Raw genomic sequence first — 26,277 nt, forward strand, 5'->3', positions numbered from 1 at the left:
TTGGGAGAGATCTAGGTCTTGGTTTAAAATGGAAATGTCAACAATTACTTGAAGCATAAGACACAACATGTTTGCTGTACTGCAGACAGGACTCTGATTTGCGGTGTCAAACTCCTGTGTTTAGTACGCTCATTATTCACCCTATCTACCTCCCTACGACTTCCATTTGGTACTAAAATGAAGCAATCCCTTCACTCCAAAAAACTCTTCCTGTGAACTTAATCCAGGCAGCAATTTCCCACTTCAATCTAATTGGGAAAACAAATTAGTGTTACATAAACATACATTTTAGGGGATAGGGTATGATGCACAAAAACTAAAGTGTAAAGGGAAGTAAACTACGAAATAAAAGTCCTTTTTGAACATTCTTGTTTGCATTGCCACCATGTCTGACTGTGAAGATTAGGGAAATTAGTCTGATAACGGATTTAGGAATCACGTCTGTAATGCAATTTTCACGTACAAATAAACAACAACACAGTCATCATTGTTATTACCGTGGAGCCACTCTGCTCATTGAGTTGGATGTAATGAACTGAAGCCAAGGAGACATGTAGAGGTGAATAAAAAGGAGGCTGAAGGCTCCAGAGTGTCTGACTCCAAAGTAGCAACAGTATGCTAAGTGTTTTTATCTATTTATTAATTTATTTTTGCTTTAGAATGCACCCTAAAATTGAGTTTTTGTTTTCTCATTCACTCTGTTCACATTCTCAGCTTGTTTTTAGGACTAGGAATCAACTCCATAACTTTGTTTTTACCATCACAAAAAGTGTCCATCTTTCCTCCTAACAGGTAACTAGTGCTCGTTGAATATGTGAATGTGTACAAGTTGTAGCAGCCATAAGGTTTGTAACTGACCAACGTTCAGTGACAAACTAAAGACTCTTGCAGACTCTTGCTCTCACAGTTGAAAATGCAGGTAAGGTATCTAAGCTCCTGAAATGGTTCCTGGACTGCTGGAGTTCTTACAAAGGAAATGGGGTACCAGGCCTTTTTTGAAGGATGGTTTGGGCAACTTATGCATTTATTATCAAAATGACTGACAAGAGGTTAAAAGGAAACAAAGGGAGAGATGGGGGGGTTACATCCAATAAAGGCCCCCGGTCAGTCTCAAATTGAGAATGTTGCATCCCATTGTCTGCTGCCTAACTCCTGGGGAAGTGTCCATTGTAACAATGGAACTGAAAGACCAAAAGCCCATTTGTCTGACAGATGGGTATCAGGAAAACAAACCTGCATTGCTCCATTAAGGGCCATTTCTCCATTGGCACTCTCCCAAAAAGAACCACTAATTATTTACTAACTATTATTATTATTATTTCACATTAAAAACATTTTTTAAATAGCTGCTTCAGCCTTTTTACTATATATATATCATATCTGTTTTATATTGCTGGAAAATATCAACAAATGTCTCCTTCTAACAACTGTACTTAATGAAGTTTAACAAAAACTAGGGGGACAGTCTTACCCCTAATCCAGTCAATTAGCCAGAGAGCTAATTAGTTAGCCAACGAGTTGGCCGGCAAAACCATCCAGTTAAACAACCTATCAAGTCATCAACCAGACAGTCAAACATCCAAAAAACTTCCACTTTGTCAGCCATTCCACCAATCTGTCTGCCACCCTGCCAACAAACCAAGCAGCCACCGACCCAACTATGCCAACTGCCCAGCCAAGATGTCACCAAATGAAACAACCACTCACCCACCCAGTTAGCCAGCCAGCCGACCAATTCACAAACCCCCTATCCCAGAGGCCAGCCAGCTTTTCAGCCAGCTAGTCAGTCATTTTCCCAAACAGAGAACATGTTACATTTCCATCTAATGCGATGTGTTGAAGTGAAGAGCGGGCAAAGCCAGAGGCATGAAATCTCTCATCTCACGCTACCTTGTTCACTATCTAACACTCATTATTTTGTTCTCTCCGAGTCCTTTTCTCTATCGGTTTGTCCTCTGTCTTTCTCATTCTTCGTCCTCTCCTGTGTGTGCATGTGTGTGTTTCCACCTACTTTTTGATTCTCTTTCTCTCTGACTCTCACAGATAGTGTAGTGTTGCAGGATAGAGGTTTGGTGCAAAGTCTTTCTCACAGCATTGCAGCCTCAAAAGTAAACTGAGACCTCTCACTGTGTATCAATTTCCTTTTAAGTGATAGGTGTGTATAGTGTGTGTGTGTGTGTGTGTGTGTGTGTGCTGGTGTCCTAATCACAGTGCGTGTATAGAGGGTCTTGGGCAGTCGCAGCATGCCCTCTCCCCCTACTGAGGTCCTTATACTTGCAGAGAAAATGGATTTTTGCTTTTCTCCTCCATTCATTCCTCCATCTCTCTCTCTACCTTCCCCTCTCTCTCTCTCTCTCTCTCTCTCTCTCTCTCTCCCTTCCCCTCCATCAGCTTCCCTCTGTTTTCCTCTCCTACTATTTACCCTTTCTCACCATCCCTCCAATTTAACTACTTTCTCCTTGACTCCCTCTTTACCCTCTCCTCTCTCTCTCTTTCCCACCCACCTGCTTTCATTTCTTTCTCCCTCTCCCAGTGCACATCTCTCTTTCTCTGTACCTCGTGTCTTAGACAATGTCATTTTCCAGTTATGGTCTCCTGAGAGAGAATGTCACTCCACCTTTGATGCTTGTTCACCTTTGGTTTTATAACAGTGTCTCCAGGTTGTTCCCCCTTTCAAGTTCATACGAACCCACACACTCCAATAGACACTAGGGATCTGCAGTGTTTTCGAAATCAACAGGTAAAAGACAGATCACAGCGGTTTCTATGAAATGAAACATGTATAACCATCAAAGAATGAGGGTAGCAATACACCCCGCACAGCAAAACACCCAAAACCATTAAAAGAAGATGAAAAACATCTTTTTACAGCTACAACCATTAACAAGCTAGAATGGTTTAAGCAGAGATAATACCACATAATCCTTATATTTGAAAGAGGAGACAAGCTGTGAATGGAACCTGCCTGATTATCATTATCTTGTGCTCTTCTGTCTATTATTCTGCTCTATTGTATGCACTTCTGTAAGTGTCTCTTACACAGCACCATACAGTAAAGATTATTACTAGAGGAAAGCCAGTGAGGTTTTTATATTTGCATGAAATTCATGTAAACTAATGGACTGGTTAATTGTAGAGCCATTGGGAAGGATGCATAAACTGCATATGATAATAATAAAAAAGGAACTCATCTGGGGGCATTTAAAGGATGTGCAAATGCGCCAATTTGGCTTTCCCAAGTGGTAGTTTTAAAAAACAACCAACAACAACATTTGTGTGAAGTTTGTTATAATTAGCCTATGAATTCTTGAGTTATGGTCAAAAACATATTTTGTGAGGTTGCCTTGACCTTGACCTTTGGTCTCTGACCACAAAGTTCTAATCAGTTTATTTTTATTCCAAGTGGACATTTGTGTGAAATTCACAGAAATTTGCTTAAGGTGTTCTTGAGATTTCGTGTTCACCAGAATGAGACTGATGCAAGGTCACAGTGACCTTGACCTTTAACCAATGACCATCAAAAACTAACCACGTCATTGTTAAGTGGACATTGGTGCCAAATTTGAAGACATTCCCTAAAGCTGTTTTTGAGATACATTTGATAGGATGTACGGATGGACAACCTGAAAACATAATGCCTTTGACCACAGCTATTGTCGGCACAGAGGCATAAAAACATGCCAACATATTCCAGCCATTGAGCCCACTTTATAGATTTTTTTTTTTTTTTTTTTTTTTAATTCTTTGGCCAGTTGGGTGCAGTGGATTAAAGTTATATACACCACATATCACATATCACCATTATCATTATGTTGATAGAGCAAATGTAAGAGTAAATAGTTGCTCATTTACAAAGGTACAGTGCAACATTATTATTTATTTGGAGTTGTTTTACTGGCCACCTAATGAATTCAGTTTCAACGTTTATTATCTTTTAGTCTTCACCAAGTCCTGAGGGAATTATCTGGCTCTTTAGTGGCTAATTGCTTCACTGTGTACAAGAGCTAGTGTCTAACTATGTCTGCTGTTTGGTGTTGAGCAGATAGTATATAGTGTTTTTTTAAGAGCTTTTTTCACTGAAAACAGCTGCCTGCTGCTGCCTGAAGGACACTATGAGAGTGAACCGAAACAATAAAGCTGTGGATCAGACAGCTAAACACTGAGCTGAAACTCACAGTCAAGCTCCATAAAGGATAAGGAAGATACTGATTTGGGTGACAATTTTTTGTAGGTTCACTATGAGTGACCCCTTTTACATTGTTTTCATAGTGTCATTTGAAGCACTGGTATTATAAAAATGTTGATCATTGCCACTGAAAATGCTTATATTTTAATCACATTTACATTTGATGACAAAAACAAAGAGAGGCTTTGAGTAAAACTGCCAACCAGACCAAACCTCACATGTAACCAAAAGTACAGTCATCTACAAACAGCAGTAGTTAATGTTATTTCAGGGGTGTTATTTTCCTGTGTTTCCTCAACTCAGTTGGAAATGAGTTACATATCCATGCCACCGATATTTTCTTCAGTCAGCATGGAAGCAGCAGTGGAGGTTACAAGAAACAGTATATTTGGTTTATTTGGTTTTGGTTTTATTTGGTCGATCTAAGATATTTACATATTAAAGAGTTGTTATTTCTGTAAATCAGCTTACAGCACCCTTATCCATGCTTGTTGCCATTTTGTTGCCCTTTTTCTGTTACTATTCTTCAGGGATGTAGCAAGATACCTAGCAATCTAGGAAGATAACGTTAATGCAACCCTGCCTACAAACCTCTGATTGTTTGATTGTTTCCTCATCTCCGACATTGGGGATGTGTCGGCACTGTCTCTCAGAGGACTGAAACTGGACAACAGTTGAATCCACCAAAGAGGCAGCAGCTTCTGTTTGACTCCATTCAGATTAATATTCTTGGTTTCAACAAAGTGAAGGCAGGATGTCTGAATGCTTCAGGGGCTTGTCAGTGACCTTAGAGAGAATAGGACATATCGTTTGCCAGCAGCTACAAAGCTCGGGGCAGACCCAGGGCATATTGCATGAATTAAAGAAGCCTGGGTTGCTTTGTAGAGGTCATGCAAAGGATCAATACTGAGTGTGAATGGCAATCTTTTTGCCTTGGGCCAATAGAGTTCTTACATGTAAGAAATAATTCAGCTGAGATTTTTAGCTCTATAACTAAGATAAGACAACAAGTAGGTTTTCCTGATATTTAGTTTTCCGTCATAGCATTTGTCTTCTGTTTCACATTGGGAATGACTGCTGTGTGAGCTCATCAGAACATTGCATCACATCGTGTTAGCACAGGTATGGAGGAAAGAAAATACCATAGAAACCTGTCCTTTTCCCCTTGACCCTCTCTGTCACAGCTTGTCAATTCACTAAAAGTGATAAAGACATCTCATCCCACACACACAAACATCTTTCACCAGTGACAAAGATAAGGTATGGACAGATGGCTGGATGGATGGGTGGATGGATGGATGGATGGATGGAGGGCTGTAGTTGTATAGATGGATGAGCAGAGTAACAGGTAAGTGAATGTACAGTGGGGTATAGAGACACACAGGATGCAAATGCAGCAGAGGAGTAGAAACCTCACTGCCACATTGTCATGATAGTTAATTCATGAATATTTTCACAGTTCAGAAAAAAAGTTGATTGCTGGAAACCAGTAAAATTACAGTTTAGAGGTAAATGTGTACATACCACTAATCCTTGCATCTTCAAAACATTTTTTCTACAGTACACGGCACACACTGATGGTCGTCTCTGACTAGCTAACATGACACTGTGCAAAACTATCCACCACCTCAATCTCGTGACCAGATCACAAGATGCTTATAGCTAGTTATACACTCTGAGCTAAAAGGGAGATTTCCTTTATGGGGAAATTGTCAACAGATTACTTACCACAGATTTGTCAATCTATTCTCATCCAAACAAAATAATGCCCTATGAATGGCTTTTTCACGTTACGTTCTTAAAGGAACAGTGTGCAGGGTTAAGCAGCATCTAGTGGTGATGAATGCAGATTGCAACCAGCTGAAACTTCTCCCATGGGCCAAGCCTGAACTCCCTGTAAGGACACCTTCAGTGTTTATTGTTAAGGAGATTTTTACCAGGAGCCCAATTATTCACAGAAAACAAACTAGGTGATTTAAAACAGCAAAATCACTGAACAAAACAGTTTCACATTCCAAATAACTTTTTTTTTTTCCCCAACACTGCTTGGCATGTCACAGAAGGGCCACCAGCTTGGCACCTGCTAATGTGTGCTTACCTTTTTTTCTGATCCAGACGTTCAGGAGTTTTTTAACTGTTGCCGAATTATCTTCCTCTCTAAAACGAATGAACCTGCTGATTTAAATAGCTAAAAACACTACATAAAGCAGTTTCACATTAAAATGTCAATGTTTTTCTGATGCTGTCCATTACGTAGAGTCTACTAACTATGATGGCCAATGTGAAAACGCAAATGGTCCTATCTTGAGCCAGTGTTTGGTTTGTCTGTTGTGGACTACTGTAGAAACATCCATTGTGGATATAAATGGCTTATTCCAAGGTAACAAAAATATAATACTTCTTTTTTTATACACTTAAAGTGCAACACACACCGCCGCCGGCGTGGCGCTGTGGCCGTCAAGGGCCGCCCCCCAACACACACTGGCAGCGGCGCGCAGTGGCACCGTCAACATGTATTTCCCACCCCAGCCCGCTAGGTGGCTGTACCTACACTAGTTGCCAACGGTTGTCAACTGCTAGTAACAGAGGAAGAAGAGGGAAAACTTTGAGGCAACAACAACTTGAATTTCACGGGTGAGTTTCTTATCAAAGTTGTCTTATTAAAAATTTGAAACAAGTTGATCCTACGAGACGAGACGTACATAAAAGGCTTTTCTCGCAGTGCCGCCATGAGCGCCGGCCACCCTGGAAATAGAGCAGTGGGCTGAGGCAGAGCGGCGCGGTGCGTCGGCCGGCGCCAGTGTGGGTTGGTTCATAGAATATAATGGAGGCGGGCGTTTTGACACGCGGCGTATGGCGGCGGTGTGTGTTGCACTTAAGAAAGCATTCCAATTATATTATATTCCCTTTCTGCCAATATATTCCCCTGGAATACACACTGGACCTGTAACGTGAACTCAACTCAACTCAAAGAACTTCATTTTCGGTTTTGCAGAGAGCAACAGTGCATATTAAAACATAGTTAAGTTACGTAGGTTAGGTTTAGGAAAGAAAAGTTAGGTTTACGATAGAAACATGGTTGGACATTGTCACATTACATACTTTATGTATTGTTATGTACTTAACAAAACATATTTAATGTGAGATTAAGGTTAGCTTTAGGAAAAGAAAGACTTGACAACATACCTTAAAATAACTCAAAGTTGACTTGATTTACATGGGACATGAACACTGGTCCCCTGGGGGAAAGTCCTGTGTTGGTTTGACCCATTCACCACCCCAACGTACCTCCTTACACAGACTTTTGCTCTTTATACTACTTCATTCTGTACTCTCTTCAACACAATGGCTAAATAATCGCAGCCTTTCAGAATAGGTGGGTAATATTTCAATTACTGTCCTATGATTAAATGGGTTACATATGAATTCTGGCTCATTACTTTTCACAGATATAAATATGAACAGTTCACCAGAACAGCCTGGATTTGTTCACTTCATGGTACAAAAACAACTTGTTGATTTCCACATAAGCTATTAGTCATTCTGGTTTGTTCTAGTGCTGCACAATTTGGGAAAAATGTGCGATTGTGATTATGGTGGACAATATCGGGATTTGCGATTGCGATTGCAATATAATTACAATAAAATGTAATAAATAAATGGTATCATGAGTCTTTTTGCTTGATTCAGTGTTTCCCCTACATTATATTAGGGGGGCTCTGACCTGACATAGTTATTGTTATGGACAGACAGTGAGTCAATGACCATCAACAGACTGAGCACAGTCAAACACGCTGCTCACACAGCAGCGCCACACAGCACTGTACACACAGCAGAGCGGAGCCTGTGTTGCATTCAGGCGTTGTCACGTAAATGACAAATTCCAGCGTCATAGCACAACACAGCAGCATGTCAAGTGGGCCGAACCCGAGCAAAATTACTCAATTTTTCATTTGTTATGGAGTCCATGATTTCCCTGTGACACTTACAAATGTTTGCTTAACTGTGTTTGGATGTTGTTTTGTGAGGCTCTGGCGGCTTTCAGTTGTCTCATTGTCTTTGATGTTACAAGGCTCGGCTTTCTCTCGCATGCACTCTTCCTACTTTTCCCTGTGCTGTGCTGTCTCAAGTGTTGATATAGATTGGTCGTGTTGCCATGGGACGTGGCGACTTTAACTTTTACACAGCACGTCTTTCAGGTGCGGCGACGTTGGACAGAAAGACGTGCTGTGTAAAAATTTAAAAGTTAAAGTTGCCACGTCCCGTCTCGAGTGCTGATATAGATTGGTCGTGTTGCCGCGGGACGTGGCGACTTTAACTTTTACACTTACACAGCACGTCTTTCTGTTCAGCGTCGCTGTACCTGAATCCAAAGTATCGCCATATAACAGACGTTTTTTTCGCCACCAACTCAGCCTGTTCATGGTCGAGCTCATGCTCTTCTTCAGCGTCTGTGTTGGTCACTGCTGCACGCCGGCTGCACGCACCAGGATAGCTTGTGGGCGTGATGTCAACAAACTCCACACACTACAGGAGAGGCAGTCACGTTCACAGGCACGCACGTTAACATTTATTTAGCCTACATTAAATCGCAAATCGCAGCCTTTTATGCGGTTACGTAATCGCACAGCCTGACATCGCGATTGCGATTAGATTAATCGCGCAGCACTAGTTTGTTCTCTACTCTAACATCACTTGGAGACTCATACAGTACATAATTAAATAACGGTACCATGAAGCAGATGTAAGACTCAACAGCCTCCTTGGCTCCTCCTGATGTTGTTCCACTGCCCAATATATCGTTTGTGTCTACTCTTTACCTTGTTTCACCTAGAATTTACTGTTGATGACTGTTACCAAGGCAAACCATTTATAGTGATTTGTACAATGTGTAAGCAGCATGGCTGTGAAGGTGAAACATCGCACCAATTTCTGTAAAGTTGACATATTGGAGAGAAGATTCATTGTTGGACCTTGGCAGTATATGGAGATAAATGAAGTATCTAACCATACATGGTAACATTTTTATGCAAGATTAGACCCATTTGATCTATCTAAGGCAGGTTATGGCTGCCACTGAGATTAATCTGATGTTTTTATTGTACCTGCATAAACCTGACTTCACCTCATGTCAGTCAGAGCTGAGTATCAGGTGGAAATGTGAAACTAATTCTGAAAAAGTGGCTTTTTATCTCAGAGCGCTGGCAGTGGGTGTATATAGGGGCAACATATGACAGAAACAACAATACACATCAGATGAAGGGCAATAAATACATTTAAAAGTACATTCTCCCATCGGTTTTCTCTGCGCATAGTGACATATTCTAGATACAACCTCCTAGTAATATAATATGATCCAGTTGGTAGCTCCCCACTAGGATAGGAGGTGCTGTGCCTCAATGTGTATGTATATATGTGTGTGTGTGTGTGTGTGTGTGTGTGTGTGTGTGTGTGTGTTAATAAGAGACCCTGAGACAATGACAGACACCAAGCCCTAATTAGGTTGTCATGCTGAGAGAGCGAGGAGAAGACAGAAAGAAAGAGAGAGGGAGAGAGAGCTTATTAAGGAGGATAGGTGTCAAGCTCTGGCAGGAAAAGGAGGTGGGAGGAGAGCAGAGGAGGGGGAGGAGGAGAGGATGGGGGGAGCGTGATGAGGAGAGGTGAGGAGAATCGGGTGCAGATAAAAACAGGAGGAGTGGGAGAGAGGCAAAAGGAGGAGGATGGAACAGGAGGAGGAAGCAAGAGAAGAAAAACAGGAGATGGAGGAAAAAGATGGAGGCTGCTTGTGGGATGAAGGGACGGTGAAGACAGTGAAGGTGTTGAAGGTATGCAGAGGAGGGAGACAAACAGGATCAAGTAGAGAGGGGAGATGGGGATTTATGACACAAAGGGGGAGGAAAGCTGTTCCTCTGGTGCAGCCAAATCTAAAGCTTCTACAGTTTCAAAGGCAGATATTGGAAAATTGCAAATATCTTGATCACCTTTGATTAAAGAATAATTCTGTTGAACTACAATTTAGGTCTTACTGTCAAGGTTTCGGCCATCATTCCTATTGGATATGATCACATAGAGTAATTATTTTAGCCAGATTATCTAAACTACTTAACTGGGACATTAAAACTTAACTTCGAAAACATATCAAAAAAGGTTGTCAGGCCGACGTACTCACTCTTCCCTGGACTTTCCACCACATCTCATGGCCTTGTCATAAAATATTTTATAAATGTTGTCTTGTCTTTTTGTTCCAGATACACCCCACTGCTATAATGTGATTGAAGTTACATATTTAGGTCAAACAATGACAGCTAAGCTACCTCCATGACAAGTGACAAAGCTATGTCCACCAATGAAGGCTGGTAGATGTTTTTGATGGCTCCAGGAAATCTGAATTATCATTTCTCAATAGACAACATCCTCCACAACTGAAGGCAAAGGGAACACTAGTCCTGCCCACTGAGATTGTAACTGAGTCAATTTCATTAACAATTAAAGGAAAACAGTGGAATTTTTCACCCCCAGTCTCTCACAGTTGTCTCCCTTCTGATTATGGGTCATGCTAACTTTCAACACCCCCCCTTTGTTGCGCCGATTCTTGAAACATGAACTTTGGCAAAAAGTATATTGGCAAACACCAGGAGCAGTGGAAAGTGGTGGTGTTGAGCTAGCCAGTGGGATACACATATGTACTAATGCATGCACGGCCGACCCTGCTAACTTTGAATTTACCACCTAGAGACTTCAGAAACTGAACTTGGGTACAACATACATCAGTAAAAAACCCTAAAGCCTTCAAAATAAACTTCAATGTAACATATATCATTTAAAATGCATGTCTTTGAGTCTAAGTTACAAAAAATACATAAATTAAAGTTAAAGGTTTAGTTTGTATATAGCAGTGAGGTTTCAGACTGCAACCAACTTAAGTTTCTCATGTGTGCCAAGCAACTACATTGGCTGATGTTTAAATGGGAATGGCCCTGTCTAAAGCCAGTGTTTGGTTTGTCCATTCTGGGCTACTGTAGAAAAAACAATGTGAACTCTGTGGAAGAGGACTTATAAAAGATATAAAAAGGCTATAAATATAATATAAAAAAGGTATTATAGGGTATTCTAAGTTAAGAAAAACACAAAGGTTCTTAGTCTCAGGTGATTATAAACAAAGTTATGAATATTATATTATTTTTCTGACAGCATGTCCTTCTAAATCATTCACACTGGACCTTTAAGGTTATTCATTAAAACTAAAACAACAAATATCATGATACAGGGTGACTCAAAAATAAGCAGGGATATGAACTCAACCCTCTGGAAATTGAATGACTATAAGAAAAATATTTACTTTTCACATATTTACAACAGGGCATATTTTAATTCAGTTCATTATGCACACACACACACACACACACACCATCGCTTGCAGGTAAACAACACTTTAAGCCTTGTTCTGGGCTACAAAGCCAACTGGTACACGGGTTGATACCCCACCACCACCACCACCCCCACTGTAGTATCAAACAACTTTACACACACACACACGCGCGCACACACACACACACACACACACACACATTCCTAAAGGGCCACACAGGCCAATTTTGCTGTAGTGCCCACAGCCATATTGTAAATATTCAATTTACTGAACTGGCAGCGTTCCACATAACTAGCAAGGAAAATATGCAGGTACACACAAACCTGCATTACCTGGACACAGGAGAAATGTTCTGATGTTCTGAACAGACCTCAGCAAATGTAATGAAGCAATGACAAAACAAGATAGTAGATAAACTCCTAATGTGCTACCAACTGACTAAGCTGCATAATAACCATTTCCCACACAGTGTTGCCTTTAGGTAACATATCCAGCTTTTGCCTTTTAAACTCACACAATACATCCTCGATTATGATTCAATACAAAAAGGCAGGGCCCTAAGGAAACTAATAGCAGGGTTTTAATTTGTCACACGACTCCCAGGAGGCCATGTTGAATCCAATTTTGCCGACCTTTCTCCCATGGTTTAGTTGCTCCATCATCTCTCTCCACACAAATGTTCTGAAAAGTCTTTTTCTGCCATTTATAATCTTGAATTAAAAAAAAATCACAATAACAGATGAGTGAGGTTTATCTTTTAATTGATTATGTACTTCATCTGATGATCAGTCATGGAAAATTGTTAAAATACAAGTGTTGTCTTGAAGTGACAGGATCCCTTCATGCGTGAATGCAACATTTTCTTATGGCTCTTGTATGGAAAATAAGGTAGAATTAGCACACCCTGTTGATGTTAATGAGGATGAATTAGAATTTAGTCGTGAGGAAGGCAACAAACTGCTGGTAACCCAGCAGCAACACAACAAATAGGGTGGCATTACGCAGGAAAGACATACAACAGGAAACTAAAATGTGACTTTCTTTTGTTAAGGAGGATACAATGGTTTGGTTTAATAAATTGTTAACTGTTGATGTAAAGTTTACTGAAATATGATCTTTAACACTTTTATTGCTGTAGGCTTTTCCACAATGGTGCAATGCTGTTTGAGGGTAATGTTCAGACAAACAAATTTATGAAATAAGTTCATTTTTAATGTTTTGTTTTGTTTTTTTTGTAACTACAAACAGCATGAATTAGGGAGGTTACTGGATATTTTTAAAGAGTATTGTTGAACATTTTATTCAAATTCTAAACAATAACTGTCTTTTTTCACTCCTTGCCGTGATGGTATTGTGTTGCTTAAAGTAATGCAACCTAAAGTGCCCACCCCCCTACATAGCAAATATTCATGGTGACTATTTAAGACTGTTAAACTAATAGTTTTTGAAATACCATTCACCTGTGGTTTAAAATATTGATTACTGAGAGCAAGGGGCATTTTCTTCTCAAAATGGATACTAAGCAGTTTCAACTAAAACCCCACTTTCTTATTCAAACACCAAAAACAGTGCCGCTATTTGCCAACTCAATGTAAATGGGCCGCCTGGGTACAGACTGAGCACTTGGAGTCAGAAATCTATTCCAAGGTTGTTCCCATGTGATGAAATCAACAATACCGAGGCAACTCCAAGAGCACTGCTGCACGTCAGGGTCGGGCCAAAAATATTTTGTTTGCATGCTGGTAAAATCCTTGCTGTGTTTATTTAGTCTTATGAAGCAAATGTGCTGTGGCTGGAAGTGAAACTTCAAAATAAAGTCTGTGTTTTTGTTCAGTGTACTTTGACCTAGCTCCCATGTGGGGAGAAGAGCAGCATTTATGTGATGTTCGCAAAGTCTTATCAACAATGCATCCCAGCTGAACCAGAAATAATCCAAATTTGTGCTTCCTTGAAGAATCAGGGTTGTGCCCTGAACCCGTTTTAAAAGATTTTACTTCAGGGTTGACTCATGATAGTTATTGGTCAGTATGTATGTGAAGTTGTGTGCAAAGTTTACCTTAGTACACAGGTGTAGAACCCATTGTCTTCCAGTTCAGCAGATCGAAACCAGATGGAGTCGTCTTCTTTACTCAGTCTGTGACCTGAGAAGATGATGGGCTCCTAAAGGACACAATACAAAGACAATGTTAAAGCAATACACTGGTGTTTTTAAAGGATACTTTCTGGTTTTCAACCAGATGTGTATGATAACAATGTGGGCAGTATGTGTAAAGGAACTATGGTGAACTGTCATCCATCTTACCAGAGCCCAGATCTCCCTGCTCATCTCTCAGCTAAAATCCACAAGATGACGCGAAATGCATCATCTAACGGATTTGAGCTGGATTTCGGGCTGTTGCTCAAACTACAGATTGTGTTTCCTCATTTTTGTACGCCTGCTGCAACCATGGACACAAAGAGTAAAGAAGTGGATTACCCTCTCTCTATTTCAGACACACACCAAACTGAGATCAAATGGTAAAACCAGGCAGTGCTGATCAAATATAAACCAAGATTCTCTGACTGCACTGCCTTTCTCACCTAAAATGTCTTCAGTGCACTGTTTGGCTGTAATGTGAGAGTTTCTGAACAGGAAGTGAGCAGAATACTGTTCCCTGTGTTTTTAAAACAGGTTGAAACAGCTGAGATCAAACAGTAAAATTAGGCAGTGTTGATAAAACATTAACCAAGGACTCTAAAACTTCACCAGGGCCTCCATCGGCATATGGGTGAGTAGATAATGGCTGAATTTTCATTTTTGGGTGCACTATCCCTTTAATTGTTTTTTAGAAACATATTTTAGCTTACTCTTTAACTGTAATACAAGATTATTTGATACCAGCCAGCCACCATATTGTTTTTGGACGAGCTGGCCAACCCCAACTTGTGTTATGCCACCCATCAGCTGGAGTGTTTATTGGTCCGGTGTGGCGCAGTTGTAGGTTTTCGACCTCTTGAACAAAGGCAAATGCTACAGCCCTTTTTCTCTGATTTCTCTGGTCATGTAGCACCAATTTCAAAACTGTTTGGGCCTTTCCACTACATAGACAGCCCACTTATACGCTGCCTGGCCAAAAAAAAGTCGCCACCTGGATTTAACTAAGCAAATAAGTACGAGCGTCCTATTGGATAATCACTGCATGGGCGATTATCTTTCAGCTGGCAACAAGTTATTTAACCCCAACTGGTGCAATGAGTTGCTTCTCATTTCCTAAACAACCATGTCGAAAGACACATCCCGTGGTCGTGGAAAAGATGTTAGTCTGTTTGAGAAGGGTCAAATCATTGGCATGCATCAAGCAGAGAAAACATCTAAGGAGATTGCAGAAACTACTAAAATTGGGTTAAGAACTTTCCAATGCATTATTAAAAACTGGAAGGATAGTGGGGACCCATCGTCTTCGAGGAAGAAATGTGGCCGGAAAAAAATCCTCAATGATCGTGATCGGCGATCACTTAAACGTTTGGTGAGATCAAATCGAAGAAAAACAACAGTAGAACTCAGGGCTATGTTTAATAGTGAAAGTAAGAGCATTTCCACACGAACAATGCGAAGGGAACTCAAGGGATTGGGACTGAACAGCTGTGTAGCCTTAAGAAAACCACTAATCAGTGAGGCTAACCGGAAAAAAAGGCTTCAATTTGCTAGGGAGCATAAAGATTGGACTCTGGAGCAATGGAAGAAGGTCATGTGGTCTGATGAGTCCAGATTTACCCTGTTCCAGAGTGATGGGCGCATCAGGGTAAGAAGAGAGGCAGATGAAGTGATGCACCCATCATGCCTAGTGCCTACTGTACAAGCCTGTGGGGGCAGTGTTATGATCTGGGGTTGCTGCAGTTGGTCAGGTCTAGGTTCAGCAACAGTATGTGCTCAAAGAATGAGGTCAGCTGACTACCTGAATATACTGAATGACCAGATTATTCCATCAATGGATTTTTTCTTCCCTGATGGCACGGGCATATTCCAAGATGACAATGTCAGGATTCATCAGGCTCAAATTGTGAAAGACTGGTTCAGGGAGCATGAGACATCATTTTCACACATGGATTGGCCACCACAGAGTCCAGACCTTAACCCCATTGAGAATCTTTGGGATGTGCTGGAGAAGGCTTTGCGCAGCGGTCAGACTCTACCATCATCAATGCAAGATCTTGGTGAAAAATTAATGCAACACTGGATGGAAATAAATCTTGTGACATTGCAGAAGCTTATCGAAACAATGCCACAGCGAATGCGTGTCGTAATCAAAGCTAAAGGCGGTCCAACAAAATATTAGAGTGTATGACCTTTTTTTTTGGTGGTGACTTTTTTTTTGGCCAGGCAGTGTATGAAGAGACCATCTTTCCAGCAATGAAATCCTTCTTAGAGTTAAAGTCCCTCTGCCTGCCTTTTGAAATTCCTTTTGTGGAAGTGTTTGCTGGGCCTGCATAAGCACATATCTGAAGAAATTTTCAAAAGCAGTCAATCATTTGAAAAGTGAGTTTCTCACCTTTTTAAACATCATCTATATAGTTTAGGAAAAAACTGTTGCCCCATGTGCCCAAAGACTAAATATAGTATGATGAGAAAATGTCTGAATCTCTGAAACTACAGGTAAAAGAATGAAGTATTTGGCATCTATTTTTCAAATATCCTAACTCTGATTATTAATTGAAGTGTGATATTTATTCATGTGATCTAAAAATGTAAAAGTTGTACTGTTAGAAACTTGCCCAAAATATATCCATACCAGATGTAAAGACGTTAGACCATTGAGACCAAATGTGCCATTTTTCTTATCATACTAAATACAGTCTTTGTGAACAAGTGGGTCAACATAGGTATTATAATTATGATGATACAGAGCAGAAGGATATAACATTAAATGTAAAGGCACCGAGATGTATTGTGTAAAAGTGCTATCCACAGAATTATGTTTCAGTGTATATATTAGAGATGTATATATTACACATATCATCACGTCTAAATCTAATCCAGCTAAATCCTGTTTTACCACCCAGATATAATCCACACTGCTGGGAAAGGGGGGCAACGTTCTATTATAGCACCACAGTATGATTTATCAGTCTCTCTAGTTTCTGTGTATTGGTTATTACTCAAACACAAGCAAGGCCAAAGAAAGTAAAGACAGTTTCTTGGAGTGAATCCCAATTTCACACTCAGTATTATTAACAATATGTGTAATATACCAATCCTTGCTGTACACTGTTTTTGCAGATATCATGCTAATATGCAAAACTTAAACATACTCAATGGTTTATATTGACATGATATTATGATCTGCTTAGAATTAGTATGTAATATTGATTTGGGACATGACCCTGGTCCAGAAAATGGAGGCAGTGGACTTGATGTTCCCTGATCAGGGAATTTTGATTGAAGTGGTACAGCATATCCTTCTTACTGGTTGTGATAGTTGGCCCTTACAGATTCAATAAAACAAGCCTGGGAAAAAAATCCAGCTATTCTTCAAATGAAAAAGCAGACTTCCATTTCCATTTCATTTCCATTTTATTTTGTATGAGCTAAAATCATGATACAATTCAAATGCATCCTCACAGCCTGAATCTTCTCTCTCAAATTTGGGTAAAACTTTTTCCATTTTGCATTCTGCTTCTCACCCTGCTTCCAAAAACAGTGATCAGTAATAATGCTGCAATACAGCCTCTGGCCACTAGTGGCAGCATCGACCACACTGCTGCTGAGCAGCCCTGAGTTAACACTTTATGTTGACCTTAATGGAAGAGACTTTTCTCAGTCACAATAAATGATGTTTTTTGTTATATTCTCCTATTTTTTAGGGAAGTCTACTGTCAACTGAGTTCATTCTTTCAGTAAGAACATTTTATAAATCCCTGGGTGACCATTGGCAATGGATGATAATGACAGTATTTGATCAGGATTATTTAGTTTCTGTTGTTTTACTTTTAAGTGATTTAATTTTGATATACATTTCAAACCTAATTATTTCATTGAAAAAAATGGCTAAAATAAGCACTCCATAAGACACATTTAATTTTTATTTGCATGATTATTTTCATTTTGTCTCTGTTAGTGTTTGACTTCCATACCAACTTGTTCACACTTCTGATCTGTCCAATACCAAAATGCATATCTGTATCAATGCACAGAGTGGCATTATCATTAGACACTCAGAGCAACTGATGTAGTATGAAGAGCGAGAAAGTCCCTGTCTATGGATGGGTCCAACAGACTCAGGTGCTTGTCCTGTGTGAAACCAAAAGTCAACAATGAGTCATTTTGACTGGGTATTGTGGTTAAGTGTGTGTAACAGGACATATGTGATGTATTAGATGTCAAACACATGACATACGTCATGTTACATTACTAACTAAGGTACTTATTTTAACCAGGAATGTCCTTTATAATCTAAAAGATCTGTATCTTGGCTGATCCAGGCATTTTTTAACTGATTGGGATCGGCTTAACTGAGCTGTTTAGAGCCTGATTACATCCTTTGTTTTACGTCAGCTGTCACAAAGGTGTCATTCACAGCAACGCAGAGTGCAGCCTCCCTCAACTCTCCTCCACTCTGGCTTAGCGCCGCCTGCTGCAGAACACCACACACCATAAACAAAAAGGCACTATGAGATTATTAATTAACGTTACTTATTGAAGTTATAGGCACTTTTGTCACTTCTGCGTGTCTGTGAGTCTCTTGGTTTTGCTTTTAACTATGATGCAAGGGGTTTCACCACTCCAACTTTAAAGCACTTGGAGTCTGCGCTATGCAGCTGTATTATCTAGAAAAAAAGATATCGGATTGGAACTCAGTATCAGCAGAAACTCAATATTAAATGACTTGGATTGGGGCAAAAACCTTGATTGGAACATCCCTAATGTTAACCCAAACCATGACTTTTTCTGAACTCATCCAAGTACTTTGTTACTGAAAGCAAACCTATGTTGGAAGTTGAGATTGAAAAGATACTGTATGCATGTAATGCATGGAAACTGTACCTTTATTATAAACACACACTATGCATGTTTCAAGGTGAAACTGACTCACCATCCTTGACGGTCCAAACTAGGGCTGCCACTAAAGATTATTTTCATTGTTGACTAATCTGTCGATTATTTCTTCGATTAGTCGACTAATCATTTCATCGAAAAATGTGTTAAAATGTTGAAAAATGTCGGCCTGTCTCGCCCAAACCCCAAAATTACGTCATCTAATGTCTTGTTTCATACTCACGCCAAAGGGTTTTAGTTCACTGTCACGGGAGAGTGTGTAAAGCTGCCAATATCTGAACGTAAGAAGCTGCAGTAAGAGTATTTTGGGGAACTTTTATAGTGCTTTTCTATGAAAAATGACTCAAACCGATTAGTCGACTACTAATATAGTCACCGATTATTTTAATAGTCGATTAGTCATCGATTAGTCGACTAATCGTGGCAGCCCTAGTCCAAACCTGACGCTAAAGAGGTACCTAGAGCGTCATAGTGTGACGTGTAGGGCCATTAACCAAGCGTTTGATGAGTTTGGATTGAGAACATGTGGTCCACACCCACCTACCTCATCAGCTATTGCTCCAAATAATCTTACCTCTGCATCTCCTTTGTTCTTGTACCAGATGAGGCGTAGCTTGGCGTTGGTGGCCATGGTGTAGTTGGTTCGGATGTAGCTGTAGAACAAGGCACATTTCACCCGAACAGGCTCACCAGCCAGAACATGGTACTCCTTGAGATCCACCGACCAGTCTATACATCCGTCCACTGTGAGGAGAGAAAAAGAGACAGAAACACACTGAGAACGTGCTGGTAGATATACAGTATATTCAGTTAACAGGCCATTATACAGCAGGCAGACTCCAAATGCAGCTCTGCATTAAACAGCAGGGGGGAGAAACACTGATGGAAACACAGAACAGAGTTAGAAACTCAAATAGGTTAGGAAGCAAAATATGAACAATCATCAAAAACTGAGGGTGAGAGACACAGAAAGAGAGAGAGTGTGAGTGACAGGAAGATTGCTTTATCTTGTTTCTGGTGATATTGTTCTTTACCTTCAAGGCAATAAAACATAGAATATAAATTTCAGAAAGTGTGTGTATGTGTGTGTTGTCTTTTTTTGTGTGAAGGAGGGGGCAACAGCGCAAAAGATTGTAGGGAAACATAAGAAAAATGTTATACTTCATACATGTCAAAGGCAGAGGAAATGATATTAATAAAGGTAAAAGTTGGAATTGTAATTACAAATCTGAAGGAAAGAATAAAAAGACAAATTAGGCATTTTTCATCACGCTCCCTGATATATTGCACGAAACTGAAAAACTAAGAAATAAAAAAAGAGCAAACACTGCAGAAAAAATGAGAGACGTGACAGCAGAGATTCAGAGAAATAAAAGAAGATGAGGAGGTCGAGACCAGATGAAGACAGAGAAAAGAAGAGAGGAAGTGCTGCGATGTTGGGGTGAGAGCAGGTCAACCGGAACGAACAGAAAACAAGTTGTAGATGGGAGACAAGTAGGAGCTGGTGAGACGTAGAGGTCAGCACGGAAAATGACAAGGAGCTTTCCCAAATGGACTTCCCTCCCCCTCCCCCTCCTGCCCTTCCTCTCCCTCTCTGCTCCTTCTCTTTTCTCCCTGTCCTTTGGTCCTCTGACTTCTTTTTTTTCCCTTTCATGGTTTGAGGCTCAGATAGATGTGCTCCGTTTTAACTGAAGCCTTCAGACACTTGCCAAAAGGCCTTTCCACTGAATTACAGCCTCTGCCCTGCAGCAATAAAGCCTCTGGATCTGTCATCTGCCCAAAAGTACCTCCTCAGTCTCACTTCCTTGTTTGTTTTTTCACTTAGTCGTTTATTATGCAATACTGGCAGTAACCAGTGTTTGCATCAGGGCTGCAAATATGAATATCATTTGGATATTATGTTATTATAATGCACTCTGAATAAAATCGCATCATTTTTTTTTCTCCAACACCAGATTGGAACAATCTGACTGCTCAAAGACATCACACACTGCTAACTCACACTGGTGTCAGGATCTCACATGTAAATGGAGGATAAACGTCCACAAATCCATTTAGAAATCATACAGTATCAAAACGTGCCCCATATAACCACAAAATTAGTTTAATAATCACCAGATTCAGATTTTTTCTTGAGGAACAAAACTAATCCAGGCGATTGTCTCTACAATGTGAGGAACTACTAGAGGCCAAAGCAGCGGGACTTCTCATTATACAGGTGTGTCTTCTGTAGTTTGTGTGTCTGCTCCAGTCCACACCCGCAACCTGAAGGGGGGTTGCAACCCTAATCAACAAAAAAATGCATCTTTCACAGAATGGCCATGCAGATGAGGGACTTCTGCCAGTTAAGCCAATTTAGTCCCCTGCTAAATTAAATGGGGATAACATAATTCAATCATGCAGCTCTTCTCGACTTTCCAAATGTTATCTGACCAAATTCTAATTCTAATGACAGTAGTCATTTCACAGGGGTTGTGACACTCAAAATCCACCGCTTAACAGCCACAACAGTGATGTCATAGGCCAGTGAGCCTGCACACTCTCATGCTCACCCTGAATGACAGGCACACAGAGTGAGCCGGTAAAGAGACCTGATCATGAATAACACTCATAATTTAGTTGTATTGCAATGAATTACGGGACTTGCAGTTTATTTTTTGACATCCCACTCCCACCCACAGCAAAGTTAAAAGCACCTGGCCCTGTAAGATTTATGTTCGGTCCCATGGAACCCATAGGATCTAAATCCCAAAGTGGTCCTCTACTATGATGTCTACCTCTTTTTAAACATAATACACACATGTGATGAAAGTTTCATAGGGATAGTGCAGGATCAACCATAATACGGTGCCCCTGGAGCAGTTTGAGGGTTTGGTGCCTTGCTTAAGGACACTCTGCACTACCAAGGAGGTCAACTGGCATCTCTCCAGCTTCACACTTGGTCTGCACATGGACTTGAACAGGTGACCCTCTGGTTCCCAAGCTAAGTCCCCACTGACGGAGCTACTGTTGCCACCAGCAGTGCAGGATAAAATATGGTGAGCTGAGCTACAATAGGTCATTTTTTGTCAATAGCGTTATTTAGGTCAAGTTTACATTCAGCTGTGCCCCCCCTCTTTATAACATGCAGTTGTGTAAGTTGAGAAAAACCAAGCGATTTGGCCAAAAGCAACACTGTTAAAGCTTCCATTGTATTACTGGTGTTTCTTCTCCACCTAGACTATAAACACTCATGCAACTTTTCTTTGGACTTCATTAAGATTCTTTTTCTTTCTTTCTTTTGCTTTCTGAACAATTTCTAATTAAGTCCAGTGTAAGCTCCATCCATTCCATGAACACATCTGAATGCTTTTCATTTTTATTTTTAACATAAACAGATACTGCTAGTAGCTTTGCAGTCCATGATATACCTTCATGAGACTTTGCCCTTTGAAGGGCTTCTGCACCCTGCCATAGTGTTTAGTCAGAAGTCAAACGTTTGATGCTGGATGTGGATTGTTACCGTGGCTACCGCTGTGAGTCAATGTACACATGTTTGAGCACTCTGTAAAAATGTGTCAGGTGTAATTTGTGTTGAGTTAAGTCACATCCAGAGATTTAAGGACTTCATTTGCATGAGTTTGTGGCGCAGATTTACAACCACGCACTTAATTGGTTACATTTATAGATTTAGCAATATGCATTAAGTCACACAGAGGCAGGCAAGATTTACTGTGATATCAATGTACACACACACACACACACACACACACACACCAACACACCTAAGCAGATTTATTGCACACACAATCACTCTTTCATTTTCAAATGATTTAGTGCTCATCCACGTCTCTCTCTCTCTCTCTGTCTCTTTCTCTCTCTCTCTCTCTCTTTCTCTCACGTACACACATACGTACAGACACACACACACACACACACACACACACACACACACACAGTACTTAAGAGGAGTCATTTAATCATTGACAAGGTTGCCAGGTATTAAGAAGACTCACTGTGTGTGTGGGATTGTCTGTGTGTGTTTGTAAGTTTTGAATGGTGTGTGTGTGTGTGTGTGTGTGTGTGTGCGTGTGCGTGCACGTGTGCGTGTGTGTTTAAAATTAAGTAATGAATAGACAAGCCTGACTTTGTGGTTGTAAATTAATGAGCTGACACAAATTGAAGGTGTGAGTGCAGTCCATTCAGCACCTAACACAGAGGATCAAACATACACACTCACACTCACACACACCCAGGGCATCACATTAATAGAAAATCACATTAGTTTGGTCTACTGGACTAATGCCTTTTGTTTTAGACATGTTTTAACACAGGTCACACACAGATTCTCACAGACATTAGAACAGCAGGGCCATATGTAGCTGCAGGTCATAACCAAACTCCCAATAATTCATTCATTGCTGCTTCTGCTCCTGTTTGAGCATGTGTGTATTAATCTGCGTAGGTGAAGTGTGTATGCATGAGTGGGTGGGTGTGTATATATAAGCCTGCCGTATGTGCATACAGAAGAGTGCAGCTGTGTGTGTATCTGTAGACATATTAAATGTGTGGGCGAGGTGTTAGCATGGCCAAATATATCATTCCCGTCAGCTTTATTTGCATGTGGATGCTCCCGAATCGCAGAATGGAAATAACCCTGGATAAATGGCAAAGTTTCAGAGTTTGGAAAAGTGCACAGAGTTTTAGGGCAAAACACATTCAGACAGAGTCACAAACCTAAATACTGGCTTACACTGCATCTTTTTTTTTTTGCTTGGCGGATGCAATTTTATCATCAAGGTTTCTCTAAAAATGTATCTAAAGTGAAAAAGCACCAACCAAAAAACAGATATGTGGTATACGTCATCTTGTGATGCTTTGTTGATAAACTAGCAGGTCGCTGTCCATGGTGCTGAATTTCATACTGCAACTGAAACTCGTGGGACATTTTGCAACTGATAACACAGCGTTATTAAGAAATGAATGTCATTGTGAATAAAACTATCCTCCAGTTGACATGTTTTCATTTAAAGCTCTGCGACTCCTCAATTGTAAACTTTTAGCACTTTAAGGTAAATTCTGTAGTTAAAAATTTTGGTTTTCTTTTTGCCTCATATGTTTCATGATATAATGGTCTTATTATGATATGTGAAATGTCCTGTCCATTCGGCTGCGCTATGAGCTCACCAAGGCCATGTCTCAACAACGGTTTTGTTCCAGCACCAATGAAGTTAATCTGACATACCCCATTCTCGGAACCCATCGGCTGTATTCGGCGTCTGACTTCTGGCAGATGCCGAATACAGCCTCTGGGGGTAGACCCCCGACTTTTTGGCATTCCGGTTTGATTTGGGTGGAGGAGGCAAATTTCCATTTCCGACTTCCGTTTATATATAAGTAAATATGCTGAACCATTACAATGGATTCAGAGTTTGCAGTGACGTCAATTATGTTCCGCCTCGTTAGCTCACCGCACAGACTGTTTAACCTGGCAACAACTGCAGCCGGCTCAAACGTGATTGATCAATATCACGCGGACTACAAACAGCCTACAACCGGAAACCAGGGCTCTTCCACTCTTCTTCCGGAGGCAAGATCTCCGGGGTTTGCCTACAGTCTCTACATTCACTGAATGTAGAGTCTGTATATAGAGACTAGACATACCCCAACTCAACTCAATATTCTCAAGCTGACAATTTGAAATTTCTATTTGATTTTCTTCCTTGAAAAGTGAATATTATCCTTGTTTAAATAGAAGCCTTAACATTAACATTTAAGTTGTCAAGCTGGCTGAGGTGTTTCAAGGATTATTTAAAGGGAGGCTCATTTTCAGGTTCATACTTGTGCTGGTTTAGCATGTGATTTCTACAAGAACATGTTCATATTTTAATGATAAAAAATGCTTTATTTTTCCTCATACTGTCTGTCCTGGAACACCTGAGCTCACCATCCCTCTGAAATGCTCCGTCTCTTTAAGCCCCCTCCCAAAAAAGTCCAGTCTGCTCTGATTGGTCAGTGCTTCTGGATCATCTGGATCTCAGTGTCACTACACCATCATTGCAACTGAGGAATTTGAAATGTAACTGGATATGATCCAGCAGGAATATGATGCAAAATCAGAGAGAAATTAACAACATCAGCAAACATTGCATGTTTCCCAGACATTAGCATATAGCTACATGTAGCAGTGTATTGGCATCTGGGGAATGATGTATGTTAAGTGGCACTTTTCCCCATTAAAAATCACCAACAAAAGCTTGGATAGACAACTGGAACTGTTCCAGCAGGAATATGATACAAAATTTGGGAGAAATTTGCAACATAAGCAACCAAGATTACACTTTTCCCTGATGTTAGCCCCTTAGCTACATGTATGTTAGCAGTGTGCTAGTAGCCAGGTAATGACTGTTATGGAGAACAGCGGCACTTTGTACTGTGAAAAATCACCAATAATAGCTTCTTAACACAACTGGACATGTTGGTGAAATAACTGAAAACATGTTTTATATTCTAGTTTCTTCAAAATAGCCACCCTTTGCTCTGATTACTGCTTTGCACACTCTTGACATTCTCTCGATGAGCTTCAAGAGGTAGTCACCTGAAATGGTTTTCCAACAGTCTTGAAGGAGTTCCCAGAGGTGTTTAGCACTTGTTGGCCCCTTTGCCTTCACTCTGCGGTCCAGCTCACCCCAAACCATCTCGATTGGGTTCAGGTCCGGTGACTGTGGAGGCCAGGTCATCTGCCGCAGCACTCCATCACTCTCCTTCTTGGTCAAATAGCCCTTACACAGCCTGGAGGTGTGTTTGGGGTCATTGTCCTGTTGAAAAATAAATGATCGTCCAACTAAACGCAAACCGGATGGGATGGCATGTCGCTGCAGGATGCTGTGGTAGCCATGCTGGTTCAGTGTGCCTTCAATTTTGAATAAATCCCCAACAGTGTCACCAGCAAAACACCCCCACACCATCACACCTCCTCCTCCATGCTTCACAGTGGGAACCAGGCATGTGGAATCCATCCGTTCACCTTTTCTGCGTCTCACAAAGACACGGCGGTTGGAACCAAAGATCTCAAATTTGGACTCATCAGACCAAAGCACAGATTTCCACTGGTCTAATGTCCATTCCTTGTGTTTCTTGGCCCAAACAAATCTCTTCTGCTTGTTGCCTCTCCTTAGCAGTGGTTTCCTAGCAGCTATTTGACCATGAAGGCCTGATTGGCGCAGTCTCCTCTTAACAGTTGTTCTAGAGATGGGTCTGCTGCTAGAACTCTGTGTGGCATTCATCTGGTCTCTGATCTGAGCTGCTGTTAACTTGCGATTTCTGAGGCTGGTGACTCGGATGAACTTATCCTCAGAAGCAGAGGTGACTCTTGGTCTTCCTTTCCTGGGTCGGTCCTCATGTGTGCCAGTTTCGTTGTAGCGCTTGATGGTTTTTGCGACTCCACTTGGGGACACATTTAAAGTTTTTGCAATTTTCCGGACTGACTGACCTTCATTTCTTAAAGTAATGATGGCCACTCGTTTTTCTTTAGTTAGCTGATTGGTTCTTGCCATAATATGAATTTTAACAGTTGTCCAATAGGGCTGTCGGCTGTGTATTAACCTGACTTCTGCACAACACAACTGATGGTCCCAACCCCATTGATAAAGCAAGAAATTCCACTAATTAACTCTGATAAGGCACACCTGTGAAGTGGAAACCATTTCA

General features: G+C 40.7%; 1 protein-coding gene across 3 annotated transcripts in view; it reads right to left on the reverse strand.

Moving 5' to 3' along the window:
- Positions 1 to 26,277, reverse strand: part of il1rapl2 (interleukin 1 receptor accessory protein-like 2) — a 633,588-nt gene that overhangs the window by 244,218 nt on the left and 363,093 nt on the right. For all 3 annotated transcript variants that reach the window (XM_078169190.1, XM_078169189.1, XM_078169191.1), the window contains exons 3-4: positions 19,163 to 19,332; positions 13,612 to 13,715 (exon numbers count right to left, since the gene is read on the reverse strand). In XM_078169190.1, the coding sequence (XP_078025316.1) occupies positions 13,612 to 13,715; positions 19,163 to 19,332 (274 nt within the window). The remainder of the gene's footprint in view (positions 1 to 13,611; positions 13,716 to 19,162; positions 19,333 to 26,277) is intronic.

This window comes from Epinephelus lanceolatus, chromosome 7 (genome assembly GCF_041903045.1).
Source record: "Epinephelus lanceolatus isolate andai-2023 chromosome 7, ASM4190304v1, whole genome shotgun sequence".
In the NCBI taxonomy this organism is placed as follows: domain Eukaryota; kingdom Metazoa; phylum Chordata; class Actinopteri; order Perciformes; family Serranidae; genus Epinephelus; species Epinephelus lanceolatus.